General features: G+C 37.4%; 1 protein-coding gene across 1 annotated transcript in view; it reads right to left on the bottom strand.

Moving 5' to 3' along the window:
- Nucleotides 1-16,592, bottom strand: part of LOC122815721 (deleted in malignant brain tumors 1 protein-like) — a 787,040-nt gene that overhangs the window by 53,809 nt on the left and 716,639 nt on the right. Inside the window, exons 10-11 of the mRNA XM_044088475.1 lie at nt 15,446-15,763; nt 12,207-12,524 (exon numbers count right to left, since the gene is read on the bottom strand). Of these exons, the coding sequence (XP_043944410.1) occupies nt 12,207-12,524; nt 15,446-15,763 (636 nt within the window). The remainder of the gene's footprint in view (nt 1-12,206; nt 12,525-15,445; nt 15,764-16,592) is intronic.

Here is a 16,592-nt window from a genome sequence, read left to right as displayed (position 1 = left end):
GCATCCAGTACACTGCATTAAATAGAATGAAAAAATAGACAAGAAATTTAGTATGTTTAGTGCAGTGTACTGGATGTTTGTCATTCTATACTGGCAAAACTAATCATTCCCTTAGGGAACACATTAGAGAACATACTTATGCATTACGCAGAAAGGATGATAAGAATGTACTAGCCAAGCAGAATATTGAGAATGGTGGCACATCTATTTAATTTTATGGTGGCAGAGCTCCTGTTTGAAGATTTGAGAATGGGTGATTTTAGAAATAAAACTGAAAAACATGAGGTAAGGTGGATTATAAAATTACAAGCCAATAAGGGATATGGCTTAAATGGTAAGAGTCCTTTAAGACTTTTTTTAAAATCACATGATTTGTTTAAACGAGAGTTTTATGAATATCTTGCCACATTGCAATTTTATATAGAAATTTTGTATTCTATGCTATGATTGGCTATTTTAGTATCATGTGATTTTTTTATTGGTAATTAGTAGCTATATTTGAATGGTATTGAAATACTACTGCTTTTAATGTTTTTGTGGTCTGATGAAGCCCCATTTACAGGCATATATGCACTCACCTGAATTAAAATATACTACACTTTTACATTTGCTTGGTTCTTTTTGGTTTGTGTTTCAATCATTATATATTGTTTATGTTTATATTAGCTAAGATAATGACAAGGATGTTATCAGAATTGATAGGTATGGATCAGTGCAGTTTTGTGTAGTAGAGGCAAACATTTGACAAGATTAATAGAATGATGGTGATCAAGTGGATATTAGAAAAAACACTTATTTTTGGTGAATTCTGGTGCACAGAACGCATTCAATAGAGTGAGCTGGGATTGTATGAATGGGGCAATATAGCAGCATCTACTTTCCCTGGTAGAATAATAGGGTTAATAGATGCATGACGGGTTTAAGTACGAAGTATGATGTATGAAGAAGAACAATTAAAGGTGAAAGGCACAAATTAAAGTTGGAGAACTGATCTCTGAGAAGTTGCATTTGAACACTGGAACCAAGTAGGGATGTCATCTTTCCTCCAAGACACTTGCTTTATATTTAGATCTGTTAGCAAAGTAAGTAAAGATTTCACAAATTTATGGATCCAGCATACTTAGTAAATAATAAATGTTAGCCTTATTTGCATATGATAATAATTGACATTTGATAAATCCAGAAAACTGTATTTCAGTGTTGTGGAACATTTCTTCTGAGACAGTTTCAAGTATTTTTATGTTCTAAAATAAATGAGATAAAACAAAAATTATAGTGGCAAAGTATGTATCCATACTTGAATTTGTTCAATAATGCCTGAACTTATGTGAACATTGTAAGATAAAGTGCTTAGCTGTATGAATTAAAAAGGATTTTGTTGTGGAAATTACAGATAAGCAGAGACAGGCTAAACACAAAATAAATTAAGAAACTGGAAGCTCTTAATTATGGCTATGGATAGCAAGTTACTACTAGTGACAATTATTTTGTTCCCTTTAGTCGTACATACAGGTCAAGAATATGTGTTTAACAAGCTGAGAGGAGTTATGGATGACAACTAATAAAGAGTTGAAATAAGTTAAATTGGAGGTGAACAGCTATTTGTATATGAGCAAAAGAAACTTTCTGATTTGGAGAACCATTCCAGCCATAATAATTTTTAGTGTTAGGTGTCCCCATGAATGCTGCTGACTCCAACATGCTGGATTTGTAACTAGGCATTTTATAAATGCAGTGCATTTTTTCCCAAGTCTACAAGCTGATATTGACAGAACACACATGGGGGAATTCCACCTGTGATCCTTGAAGGCCATAATATGTGCCAATGGCCCTGTAATTGTATAAAGCTAAGGAATTGGCACCAACAAACAGCCAACATCATTAGTGAGTAACCTAAAATAATTATCTCAAATCCTTGAGTGACTATTCTAGTGACTTATTTTTTGTATAGAAGGAAATGGTTGCCTATAAACAATAATTCATTAATCTGAAATGTCAGGCTTGACTAATGTATCCAGCTATGATCCAGATCCTATAACATAAGAAAATACTTCATTATGATCACCTGCAGATGCAGAGAGTTTTATGCCAAAATCACAGAATAAGCAGCACTCCCTGGCCACTGAGCCTGAGAGATTTGAAGATCCTATTAACCCTTTGGGAAATGAAAGAGGAAGAGTCATAAAGAAGATCCAGACCACTGCCGCAGGCTCTGGATGCAAACCTGAGAAACCAATTCAAGGGGAGATGAAGACTTTGACAACCCTTCTGACACACCACTTCAAGTTGTCATGCAGTCATTTTCACACAGTCACAAAAACCATGCCATCCATCCCAAATTAGTGAACCCCAACGTTATAGCTGAAAAACCATAAAATCTGTAATACTGGTTTGAGAGCAGGGGTGCCTCCATGAAGAGACATAGTCGAGTCACCCAGGTGATCCACTAGTAAACTACAGTTATGCTCGGATTTATTAACAGTGGAGTCAGAAAGCAATGAAGAAGATATCTGATACATATTTGTACAAAGCTGACAGCAGGAGCCTTGTCTGACCATGAACCCAAGCAAATCAGCTCTGATAGTGGCCCTGAAAGAGTTTAGCATTTGTAACTGCACAGACCTGTATTAGTGATATCCTGTGCAAGTATTATACAGGATGGTTAGTATTTTTTTATATCTCATTGTGAAACATCTGAACATTGATATTTTTGGACACCTTCTAAAGACCATTTTAGTATTTCTCAGAATGTTTTATTTCATTAAGATCTCTTCCTAGCAAACCATATATATTCAGGGGAAGGCACACTTGTTTCTTTCTATGATGTTCCACGCAATGATTTACTTCATGTTAAATCTTTCACTAGTTTTCGTGTTGAATTTGGCATACTCTGAAACATGCAAAGGTTACAGCAGAATTGTGAGTGTTAGTGAAAGGATCCCTTTACCTGAAGGTGGTGTCAGAGAGACCAGCCAGGATGGTTGTCTAAGCCCAAAGATCTTGGCAGGGCCTGTAGAAACTTAGCTAAGAAATAATGTTCTCAGAGAGATAGAGAGGAAAAAATGAGAAAGAAACATGATTGAGCAGAAACAAAAAGATAAACAGATTGCTGATTTTAAAGTTGCCAATGAAGAGGCACTTCTGTGCATTTTGTTTGAAAAGATAAACACAGCAGGCCAGGGTGTGAGCACACTGAATCAAATAGTAAAACAACAGACAGAAATGGAATGACTACAAGGAAAGCAGCAAGATATGGAGCAGCAATTAAAGCTGAGCTGTAGGAGGAGAAATACAATTTACAACAACTGAATAATAAAATGGCAGGAAGAAAATATGGACGGTCTTAAAAAGTTCTCAAGAAGGAATAACATCAGAACAACTGGAATGCAAGAGAGGATGAATGACAGTGAACAAGAGCAATTTGCAAGGCAGCTCTTACAGGAGAGGTTTGTGCTACCAGGAAATCAACTGACACTATTAGAGAGGATGCACAAGCTGTGATAATGGAAAGCAGTGGCAGAAAGAAGACCCCAGGCACATTTTGACATACTTCCACTACTTTTTTGTAAAAAAAAAAAAAAAAAAAAAAAAAAACTGCTTGAGGATTACTCAGAAACACTGTGTAGATGGAATGTTATGCAGGAGGAATTAAATGAGCTTAAGAGTGAATTAATCAGCAGCACAATTGAAATACCCTGCAAATCTGGATGTACAACATGAAGGGAAATGGTTCAGACAAGACAACATGGTGAATGTTCAAATGTTTAAAGTAAATCATCAGAGAATCCTGCTATGATATGCACTGCTATGATGGCTTAGTGTTAAACTACTGTGACTGTAGTGTACAGGGTCTTGGGTTCAAGACTTGCAGAGGCTGTTTATTTAGGGGTGGGAGGTTGCAGAATGATTAAGGTGTTTGCCTTACAAACACAAGGTGCAGGGCTTGATTCTCACATAGGATAGTTGGCTAGGCTTAAAATGGCCCACAAGGGCAGTTAGCCTATTACTAATCTATGAACCTATGAACCTAAATAGCACAGGCAGTAAATATCTGAATCATCTGAGTGATGAGGACTGGAAGACCATTTATAGATGTTAGATAAGATGCAGAGATGTTTGGTGGGCATCCTGTGTCAGATGATAAAGCCCCCTCAAGGAAGAAGACAAAGCCAGAAGGTTTAGTGAGGCTACATGATAGTAGGAGAAAAAAGTTGAAAATAAACAAATCACAAAGGCAGCTACAAGGAGATGGAAAAAATACAAGATAGTGTAGTGGAAACAAGTGAGACATACAAAGGGAATGAAGAGTGAGAAGCCTCTCTCGAGGAAGATTTAGACAAGTAAAGAGGAAAAAACAAGCAGAAACAGACAAGGGAGAGCTCTAACAGAATGGGAGCACAAGATGCTGGACGTTTCTGGTGACTTAGCAGCAAACTGCTGGACAAGTGATGGACGAAACAAGCTCAATGGAAGGACTTGTGATGGCTTACAGAATCAAAGAGGTGGAAGGCAGAAGTATAGAAGGAATGAAAGACGACAGAAAAAGACAAGCAATAAATAAGTGGAAGGAATGGGCACTGAAAATCAGGTAATAGGTGGCAGGGGAGGCAGGCTTAATTAAAATAAACAGGTCCTTAGCTTGCAAAATGCTACCCAGGGAACAGAGCACCAGACTTTACAAATCATGGGAGAAACAAAAGACATTCCCTTGGTGGGGTGAGTAATTCAGTAAAAGGGGGCATAAGTGCAAGCCTCCAAGTTAAGTGCAATATTTTTCTTAACTACTTAATGATGTACAATAGACTGCAGTATACATAAGTTTAATATGTATGTCATAGAAGAAATAAGTAATTATTGCTAGTATAACAAAGTGGAGGCATGAAAATGAATGAATAGGGTGAAGCAGTGGAAAAGCAAGTTAACGTTTTCACTCTAGTAAAAATAATTTCGATGGACAGTGTTAAGTAGGCACTGTTGTTCTGAGGATCTCTGTTTTTCTGTATGTTTCATGTACAGTGTGGAAGATTTTTCTTCATTCATTGAAGTTAATTTAACAAATGAGCTGAGTTTACATAATTATTTTATGTGGATTAGGGATTTGGAGGGTTTTTTGTTTGTGTTTTGAACTTGTAGTAGATACATTTTTACTCTGGGGTTTGGTGAATAACACAAATGGAATAATGTTGTCTCCCTTCATGCTGTACCACAAACCAGCTCAGCACAGTTTAGTAATAAACTGACCAGCCCTTTAGAAAGAAAACTGCAAGTGTTAACAAGCCTAACCAATAGGCACTTACTAAAATGTGCAAACTGCAGGTACTTCCTTGCATGTGGGAGGGTAGCTTTGCAGGAATTAGAGGAGAGCAACTACTGTGGCTAGGAAGCACTGCCAAAAGCATGCCTTGAATGTTGTTCCAGCAATGCAGAGGAATAAAGCCCTGACTGTGACACCAAAGACCTAAGTTCAGTTAGCAGCACAGGCTCCCAATGGAATTGGTGAGGGGGAGGAAAAGGATGTAGAGGGATGGGGAGGCAATTGTCCAAACATTAGATTCTCATGAGGTAACCAGCAAATCACCATGACATATGTCTAAGTAGGAAGCAACAGCAATGACATATTTCTTTAGTGAAACATAGCTACCTTTCATTCATCAGGTAAATCCAAACTCATTAAGTAACACAGCAGTGGCACACTCACAGTATAGCCCTAAAGAATATTCATAAAACCTGTTCTTCTGCACTTCAAAGTCTGCTAGTTTAATGAGCACTTGTGCCGCTGACAACTAAACATTCTACAAATAATGATGGCTAATATCTTCTGAAAACAAACATTTGATTAGATATGAGTATAAATGTCTAACATACAGCGCAAGCTGTCTGTACAGAACTCAGCATAGCCACAAGTAACATTGCATGCATCACTTATTATATGTGTAACTTCTGCCTGTTACATAGTGAATGTCATGGCTCATATTTGTGGACTAGATGACCCGTCTTTACCTATACATCCATGTATTGCACTTGAGCCTGCTACAGGGGCTGCTGTGCTGCTAACAGCTGGCCTCTGCTGCTATCATCACTGGTGGTACAAATCAAAGTGGGAACTACATTGCTATGATTGGTGACTGGCTACATCAGTTTCACTCCATACTGATGCATGATGAAGTTGTGCACAGTCTAGCAGGCAGTAAATATTCTGCATGCAGTAACAGGTTCATAGAGAAAGCACCCTCCCAACCCATCCAGGCTATGTAAACAAGCTTTCAGCAAGCCAAACACTAACTCAGTCTATCTGTGTCTGGGACAGAATGACAGGCAACTCAGCAGCTTACTGATAATTACCGACTGGCGTCATTAGCCAAGGTTTGAGTAGCCTGCAACACCTGGAAAACAAAAAAGGGAGGGGACACATAAGATAACCAGGGGTAATTACTACCTGTGCCACTCTATACATACATAACTATACTTAGCCACATTGCAATGCTTGCACTTACCAAACAGATGACTGTGAGGAATCCTACAATGCAGAAAGTGATGGTACAGTAAACATGTGCATGAAATGTGCAAATCATGAACAGAGTCAGTATGCTGGGCTGGCATGATGGTGATATATGCTGATGCATCCCACTCTACTCTGCAGGTGATAAAATTGTAGCCTTTCCTGTTCCAGTACTGACCCCCCCCCCCCCGTGGCCTAAATGTGTACTGTCTATCTCACCAAGCACCTCAGGAAAGCATGCCATTCTGTAAAAGTCATGCATGGTACAGTCTTGGTCCTGTGGTGACACTGGGAGATACATACCCTGACCCACATGTGCCAAGAGTATGTCAAGGAGCTGCTGATGTATCCTGAAGGCAGAATCCTGAGATATAACCAATGAGCCCCCAGTTTGTCTCAAGAAGGTCCCCATGGCAAGTATAGAGAGGGCTATACATATCTTGGTATCCACTGGTATAGGAAAGCAACGTATTCTTTTGCTTGTATGTAATGCAAACACATCCAAGTCCAGTCCACTCTACACCTGTCAAAAATTGCCTTCTTAGCAAAGCTGAGATGAGTAATCCTTTGCTTATACGTTCTTTTCCTAGGCCAGAACACAACACTATACACACTTAGGTTTTTAAACAACTAAAACAAGCAACTCACAGTGGGATACCATTAGACTGGCAGCTAAATGATGGATTGCAAACTGGATAGAAAAGGCATAGATATGCTTTTTATAATTCCTCAGTGCACAATGCATGTGTGCATCAAAAATCAACAATATATCTCATATAGGTAGGAGCACCTTATTTGCACAAGATGATCACAAATTTTTCAACATTCCTCACTTACATCTCATTATTCCCTCATTTACATACAGCAAGAGGCTCTCCTGTGGTTGTGTGGGTTTCCTCCAGGTGCTCCGGTTTCCTCCCACATCCCATAGACATGCTGTCATGGATTGGACACTCCAAATTGGCCCTAGGTGTGAGTGCGTACATGTGTGCCTTCTGTGGAAGGCTGGCAACTCAACACCGTAAAACTCCACTGCCAATGATCAGCGGACAGGTGATCCGCTGTGGCGACCCCTAACCGGGAAAAGCCAAAACAAGAAGAAGAAGAAGATTCCCTCATTTACATATGCTTTTCTCAACCTGGTTCTGACATCTGCAGTTAAGTGCAGTTCCCGTTTACCTACTGCCTCTGAATTGCTCCGTAGCTGAGCTTGATTGCGGCTCAAGGATATACTCCAATTTTCTGCATGGAATTGAGGTGTCATGTCAGTTGTCACCATCTCTCTCAGTTCAGTATTTCTTTCTTGCCTTCCTCAACAGCCATGCCTGATTGTCTCATGTTTTCTCTCACACAGTCTGGCACTCTATTTGTTGGATGTGGGCTTCTGCTCTGGTGTCGCAGTTTCTGTCCCACCATGCACATTTTGCCATCCATCTCAGGCACTTCATCTCTATCACCTCTAGCCTTCTCCATTGCTCTGCCTTCACTGTCCAGGTTACTGTACCATATGGTAGCACCGGTCACACCACTGTTTTGTACATTTTAATTTTCATCTTATTTGGCATTCTTCTATCATGTATTATCATTGACACTCTGTGACATTTGGCTGCAGCCCTACTAATTCTAGCTTTGACCTCCTCATTCACCACCCCTTAAAGGTATATAAAGCAGTTAGTTTGGTCTGCAATTTTTCCTTCGATCACAATTCTCAGCTTCTGATTTCCGCCATTTACTGCCATCACAATTGTCTTATATGCACTCACTTTCATTCCACGTGTCTTCAGGTTTGCATTCCATTCCCTATCCTTTGCTGAAGTTCTTATTCATGGTCTGCCTGTAACAGCACAGCATCAGCACACATAAATTTTGTTGATCTGTCCTCTTTGACCTGTTTGCTAATGTAGTCCATTAGCGGTATGAACATCAGTGGGCTAACAGCTGAACTCTGATGCACACCCACTTGTACTGGGAACACATTTGTGAGTGGAATAAGAGCACTGTTGTACTTGTGTCATTGGGTAGTTATACAAAGCCTGCAAGAAGTCTACCAATGTTTCTGTGACTTTCAATCATCTCAGCCCAAATCAGCTTTCTTGGGACTTTGCCATATGCTTTCTCCAAGTCTAGGAATACCCAGATGGAGTTTTTCATCATTTCTAGTGCATTATCTCAACTATCAGATTCACTGCAAGCATAGAGTCAGTTGTGCTGCATCCTGATCTGCATTTGAACTGCCCCTCTTACTTTCTAACACTGTGTATTCAATTATCAATCATCCTGTCCTTGCAGTGGGTCAAAAGTTTGATATCTCCTTATTGCCCACTGTTCTTAGGTTCATATGTTGGTACTAGGCTATCGGCCCTAGGGCCTATGCAAGCCTAGACATAACAATTCCCTGGATATTTCTTCCCACAATATTTACTTCTCCAGGCCCCTGCCTAGCAGGGCAACTGACATGATCCCCAGGGTGAATTTCATATCTCCCATCCAATCATCAAGATTCCTTTTGAAGAGGGCCAATGAGGTGCTCTGCTTGATATGTATGGGCAGTCTATTCCAGAGTATGGGGAGTCTCTGGGCCTCTCTCTCTCAGTTGTGAATGTCCTCTTTGTTCTTGTACACTAGCACTAGTATGCTTATTCTTTAACCATGTAGGATACACCTTTCTCTCCAAACTGCTATATCCTTATATCGTTACCTTAATTTCTTCCATGCTTATTACAGCAGTAAATTCCTAACTTACCCCCTCTATTTCTGTACGTCAGCACTATCGCAGCAGATGCTGACCTCTTGTCACATATAATGCATTTCTGTGCAATTATAACCAAAAAAGATAACTGATGTGTCTGATAAATCTTCTGGGATCCTCAGTGTGCAAACTCCTCAGTGTGTTTAACACTTGAAAGCCATACCTATTATAAATATAATATGTATCATCAGTGGGGTTGTATTGATGGATAAGGAACATTATATCAATGGGATGAGAACTATGTTGTCTGATGATACACATTATACACATATAGAACAGAGTATGATTAGAATTATTGTTTATAAGATTCAACATAATTTAGAAGATTTATATAAAGCCAACATTATTGATTCAGAACTATATGAATATATGTGTATAGAGTTTCCCTTGATACCAATTCTCCATGGACTCCCCAAAATACATAAAAATATGGAAAACCCCCCATTTAGACCTATTGTGGCAGGTAGAGGGTGGTCAACCGAACCGCTGTCGATCTATGTAGAGAACCAACTTAGACCATTAGTGGAAAAGAATATTTACATACTAAGGGATACCAAACAGTTTTTATTGGATCTAAATGAGTTTATGGGGAATGTGTCAACAACAACTGAGTACACTTTTGTTTCCCTAGATGTGCAATCCCTTTTTACTGTGATTCCTAACACAGAGGGTATAATAATGTTGAGTAATTATTTAAAACGCAATTCACAGATGTCAGCCAGTAAGATTGAGCTCTTAATGTTCTTTTTGGAGATGATCTTGGAATCTAATGTTTTTTATTTTGAAGGTGATTTCTATCTACAGAAGGATGGCGTGGCTATGGGCACCTCGTGCCAATAGCTACGCCAACCTATATATGGCTGAATGGGAACATGTCCAATTGTTTACCAAGCAATTCTTTAAGAAATATGTACCGTTTTATAGACGTTTCGTGGACGACTTGTTTCTGATTTGGACAGGTACGTCCAGCGAATTGACCCTATTTGTAGAGGAAATGAACTCTAGCAATGAATACCTTAAGTTTACTTATGAGTCCTCCGGAACTAAACTACCATTCTTAGACATTTATGTAGAAAGGTTACCTAATGGAATGGTTAACACGGGGGTATTTAGGAAGAAATGTCATAAGAATTCATTATTACACAGGACAAGTATGCATCCAGGATATGTCTATCAAAATATAGTGAAAGGACAAGCGATCCGAATATCTAGATATAATCCCACTGTGATGGGTTATGAACAAGAACTTAGTGAATTAGGCGATAGATTTTTATCTAGGGGCTATTCTGTTAATGAAATTTCTAAAGGATTTTCAGATATGTTTATACTTAGAGAGAATAGAGCTGCACCCTATTTTAGTGATAGATATTTATGTGATGAGAGAATGTCTCAGGAGACTTTGAAAGGAAGCACTGAAAGGATAATGGATAGAGGGATGGCATGCTCTATATTCTATACTAGTGACGTGGGGAATATAAAAGATATCATTAGAGGATACTGGGATGTTTTAACTGTAGACCATACACTCAAAGGTATTGTTGGGGAAGCACCTAAGTTCATCTATAAAAATAAGAAGAACTTAAAAAGATTATTATGCTACCCCAGAGAACAGATGAGTGATGATAATGTAGAATTATATGGAACAGTAAAGTGTAATAAATGCAATTTTTGTAATTTTATTGATATAGACAATGTATTCATACATCCAATAACTCTAAGAGAATATGAATTTAAAGCAAGAGGGACTTGCTTAACATCCAATGTTGTTTATCTGGCCTCCTGTAAGGAATGCCAAGCGTTTTATATTGGTAAAACAAACAGGATGTTGAGGGATAGAATACGTGAACATGTCTATAATATTAGGATTGGTTTGAAAACAAATGCTTTGGCAAGACATGTTATGGATAGAGGGGATAAACATGTTTTTAAATTTTTAATCGTGGAGCAAATCACACCAGGACCGAGAGGCGGCGACATCAGGACCTATACCGAAACAAGAGAAGCGAATTGGATTATTAGATTGAGGTCTGATGTCCCACCTGGTCTGAATGGTGTGGTTCCAGTTAAACCATTTTTGAAAACAAAAAGACTACACAGATGAGCTGAAATTGATAATTTTATGTGCAGCATTTATAGTATGTGTAGCACTTATAGTATGTTTATTTTAGTTATATTATAATGACCATAGAGATTTTTAACTGTGTTTATAATTTAGTAATTCAATAATGATGTTTTTACTGTTTTCATTTACAATGTATCTTTAAGAATGAATGATCTTCCCACCTAAATGCTGTATATAAACTGTCTATCAATTAATTAAATATGAAGGTCTGAAGAAGCCACATCGGTGAAAGCGCTAACCTGTTTTGAATTGGTCTTAAATAAATACTTTAATCTTTTGTATTACTGGAGACTGTGCCTGGTGAATACGTATAGACTGTGCATATGCTGGACTTATTGTTGAATTTATTGTCGGTACTTGGTTTGCTATCTCTGATTTTATTCATTTTACTGACTGATTGGGTTTCCTGCAGAGAAGCATTTGCCCCGTTGAGGCACTTATTGGATTACTTTCATGTGTCTTCTTTTCTGTTTGCAAAGGTTATGTACATTTGGAATGTGTTTTCTCTTACATTGTGTGTATGTCTATATTCTTCAATCACCTTATCATATGTTTGTGCAGTTTCTATAGCCTCTTACTTCATAATCAGCCCACATGGTGGCTGAAAATAGCATGCTACAGAATTAAATGAATACTTAAATGAAAGCACAATACATAAATTGCTTAAATAAAAATATCTTAATGAGTGCACATGGAAATGGGCATATCACTTTGCTATTAGAAAAAAATGCGCTTTAAAGAGTACATATATTTCCTTGGACAGAGTTTAGAATCTAATTTACTGAGATAATTTCTGTAAGACTGTACATTTCTCTTGAACAAAGTTATGAACTTACCTGCAGAGCAAATAACTCCAACCACAGCTGAGGAAATGCTGGATTTTGAAGATGAAGTGTCGATATAGCAGTAAGACAGGGAAGACTCAGTTCCGTTACACTGAACATTTCCAAGCCAGGTTGAATTAGGTGGTGCACCAAACCTGGAGTCAGTCACAGCTGCTAGTGCCATCCCACATCCTTGTGACTGGCAGACCACCTTAGCATCATTTATATCCCATCCATCAAATGAAACAGGCATCCATGTGTTGTTATAATAAGCCTCAACTCTCCCAGAGCAGCTGCTTGTTCCATTCACAATCCGGACACTGAAGTAACCTTTCAAAAGTAAAAAAAAAAAAAAAAAAAAAATTCAGTCTTGGCAATATGCAGTATTGTGCAATATTGCACAGACATCATTATAGAAGGCAAAATGAAAAGCATGTGCTACATGATATACAGTGCTTTCAGATGGAAATAAAAGCTTGAAACGCTGTTTCCATGTGGACAATACTGTATTCACAGGAATATAAGCAAATCATTCATTAAGTATTATACTAAGCATGGCTACTAGCAGATATGTCTATAATGATAAGAAAATATGGGGAAGCATTTACATTTCAATGATGCAGAAAATTATAAAAGTGAAATTTCCTTTGAGATTGCTTGTAAATTCCTAGTATGTGGTGTTTTTACATATTGAACTGTTAAAAATTATAACAAACTCCACTTGTGACATTACTGTATATAATTAATTTTATGTCAGTAGAAATTGTCACTATCACTATGGATTTGCTAGCAAATGACATGTCATTTATGCCCTCAAAGAAAGCTAGATTAGTTAATTTCTTAATAGACTTGAAAAAATATACCAGGAAATGGAACTTTAAATTACGTTTAAAGAACTAACCCCGTCATGAATGATTTTAAAATTTCTACTACCTTTAACCCTCCATTCCCCCCAGCATTACAAATGTATGAAAGAATATGTGAGATTGTCCATAGACATTTATTAAATAGAAGAAGTGTTTCTAGTGTATCAAACATGTCACATTTGGAAACAGAGAAACTGGAAACCGTAAAAAGTCTGGGACTACATATTATGAAAGCAGACATAGGGGGTGGGATGGTGATTATGGACATGAAGGAATACAATGCAAAAATGTTCGACATTTTGATGAATGAAGCATACCAACATGTTTCCTTAAATGAGCTAAACCAGGCTTATCAAAAAATTAGGGTGCAGATTAAGGATATGTTTATAGATGGCAGGCTATCAATTGATGAATATAATTACCTTAACATGCCCTCTCCCATCATTCCAACTATTTTTGGGATCCCTACGATCCACAAAAATATTGAAAATCCAACTATGCAGCCAATTGTTGGTGGGAGAGGGTCGATAACAAGTGCCTGTGCAAAATTAGTAACAATAGTTTAAAAGAATTATTGAAGAATGAGGAGCAAATCTGCAGGGACACTTGGGACTTTTTGGAAAAAAAAACAAAGCAGAAGTGGAGACCGAAGACTTCTTAATCACGGTCAATGGAAAAGACTTAGATATGGTCACATGAGGTGGGAATATTATGGTCCTTGGAATTTTTGCATGAAAAGCAGGTCCCACAGGACAGAGTAAATTTATTAGAGGAACTACTTGAACTTGTTCTGAAAAATAATTTTATATACTTTCAGAGGGAAAATTTCCATCAAAATAATGGGGTAGCTATTGGCTCGAACGGTGGTTCATTAGTTGCTAACATATTTATTGCACATTAAGAGAAGGAATACATAACCAATTGTGCATACAAAAATTCTTATAGGTTCTACACCTGATACTTGGATGATTTGTTTTTTTTGTATGGAAAGATACCAAAACTAGATAAGGATATTTTATTATCTATATTAACAATAGTACCTACTTTCTGGTGTTTACACAACAAAGTGAAAAGACATCTATACCATACTTGAATATACTGTTAGAGAAAGATACTGGCAACCATACATATACGTCAAAAATATATAGGACACTCACTTATTCAAGTACATGATTACATTTTACACGTGGGCATCCACAAAAACAAAAGAAGGCTGTCATAAAGGGGCAGTTTGATATCTCCTTATTGCCCGCAGTTGTGAATGTCCTCTTTGTTCTTGTACACTAGCACTAGTATGCTTATTCTTTAACCATGTAGGATACACCTTTCTCTCCAAACTGCTATATCCTTATATCGTTACCTTAATTTTTTCCATGCTTATTACAGCAGTAAATTCCTAACTTACCCCCTCTATTTCTGTACGTCAGCACTATCACAGGAGATGCTGACCTCTTGTTACATATAATGCATTTCTGTGCAATTATAACCAAAAAAGATAACTGATGTGTCTGATAAATCTTCTGGGATCCTCAGTGTGCAAACTCCTCAGTGTGTTTAACACTTGAAAGCCATACCTTTTATAAATATAACTCCACTCCTTTCCAATAATGTATTGTATCTCAGAAGTCAAGAATATGTGCCCCATATATCCATAACTGCTCTAGGGCAACCCCAACAAAAGTGAGACAGTGAATAGACACTTAAGACGTGATAAAAATAAATATGCAAGAGTTTTCGTGGGCTGATAGGCCATTATATTGCGCATACCTGGTCTGTAAATCCTATCAATATTGTTTCATTTCTTCTTCTTCCAAACTCCTTCCTATTTTTCCTTCCACATGATCTGAAAGTATGAAGGACTAAATCTACAAGAGCTGTAAAACCTCTTATGAGCCTTAACAACAAACTATGACAGTTTTGCCAATATAATAATTTCCAAAGGACACTGTCATCTCACTGGAATTTTTACAATCAATACCAATAAAGGTGCTGTATATCTGAAATGTGTCTTCTTTTCTATTAGCAAAGGTTATGTACATTTGGAATGTGTTTTCTCTTACATTGTGTGTATGTATATATTCTTCAATCACTGTATCATATGTTTGTGCAGTTTCTGTATCCTCTTACTTCATAATCAGCCCACATGGCGGCTGAAAATGGCATCCTACAGAATTAAATGAATACTTAAATGAAAGCACAATATGCAAATTGCTTAAATAAAAATATCTTAATGAGTGCACATGGAAATGGGCATATCACTTTACTATTATAAAAAATTGTGCTTTAAAGAATACATACATTTCCTTGGACAGAGTTTAGAATCTAATTTACTGAGATGATTTCTATAAGACTGTTCACTTCTGTTGAACAAAGTTATGAACTTACCTGCAGAGCAAATAACTCCAACCACAGCTGAGGAAATGCTGGATTTTGAAGATGAAGTGTCGATATAGCAGTAAGACAGGGAAGACTCAGTTCCGTTACACTGAACATTTCCAAGCCAGGTTGAATTAGGTGGTGCACCAAACCTGGAGTCAGTCACAGCTGCTAGTGCCTTCCCACATCCTTGTGACTGGCAGATCACCTTAGCATCATTTATATCCCATCCATCAAATGAAACAGGCATCCATGTGTTGTTATAATAAGCCTCAACTCTGCCAGAGCAGCTGCTTGTTCCATTCACAATCCGGACATTGAAGTAACCTTTCAAAAGTAAAAAAAAAAAAAAAAAAAAAAAAAAAAATCAGTCTTGGCAATATGCAGTATTGAGCAATATTGCACAGACATCATTATAGAAGGTAAAATTAAAAGCATGTGCTACATGACATACACTGCTTTCAGATGGAAATAAAAACTTGAAAAGCTGTTTCCATTTAGACAATACTGCATTCACAGGAATATAAGCAAATCATTCATTAAGTGTATCTATACTAAGCATGGCTACTAGCAGATATGTCTATAATGATTATAAGAAAATGTGGGAAAGAATTTACATTTCAATGATGCAGAACATTATAAGATGATAAAAGTGAAATTTCCTTTGAGATTGCTTGTAAATTCCTAGTATGTGGTGTTTTTACATGATGAACTGTTAAAATTTATAACAAACTCCACTTGTGACATTACAGTATATAATTAATTTTATGTGAGTAGAAATGTTATGTCAGTAGCAAAGGACATGTCTTTTGTGCCCTCAAAGAAAGCTAGATTAGCTAATTTCTTAATGGACTTGAAAAAATATACCAGGAAATAGAACTTTAAATTATGCTTAAAGAACTAACCCCTGTCATGAATGATTTCAAAATGCCTACTACCTTTAACCCTCCATTCCTCCCAGCATTACAAATGTATGAAAGAATATGTGAGATTGACCGTAGAATTTATTACATGGAATAAATGTTTCTAGTGTATTAAACATGTCACATGTAGAAACAGAGAAACTGGAAACCTTAAAAAGTGTGGGACTACATATTATGAAACCAGACACAGGGGGTGGTGTGGTGATTATGAACATGAAGTACCAGGAAATGGA

Source organism: Protopterus annectens, chromosome 1.part1 (genome assembly GCF_019279795.1).
Source record: "Protopterus annectens isolate FY-2018-M chromosome 1.part1, PAN1.0, whole genome shotgun sequence".
NCBI lineage: Eukaryota > Metazoa > Chordata > Ceratodontiformes > Protopteridae > Protopterus > Protopterus annectens.
The sequence above is the reverse complement of the archived record's forward strand: the minus strand, read 5'-3'. Positions and strand labels throughout refer to the sequence as shown.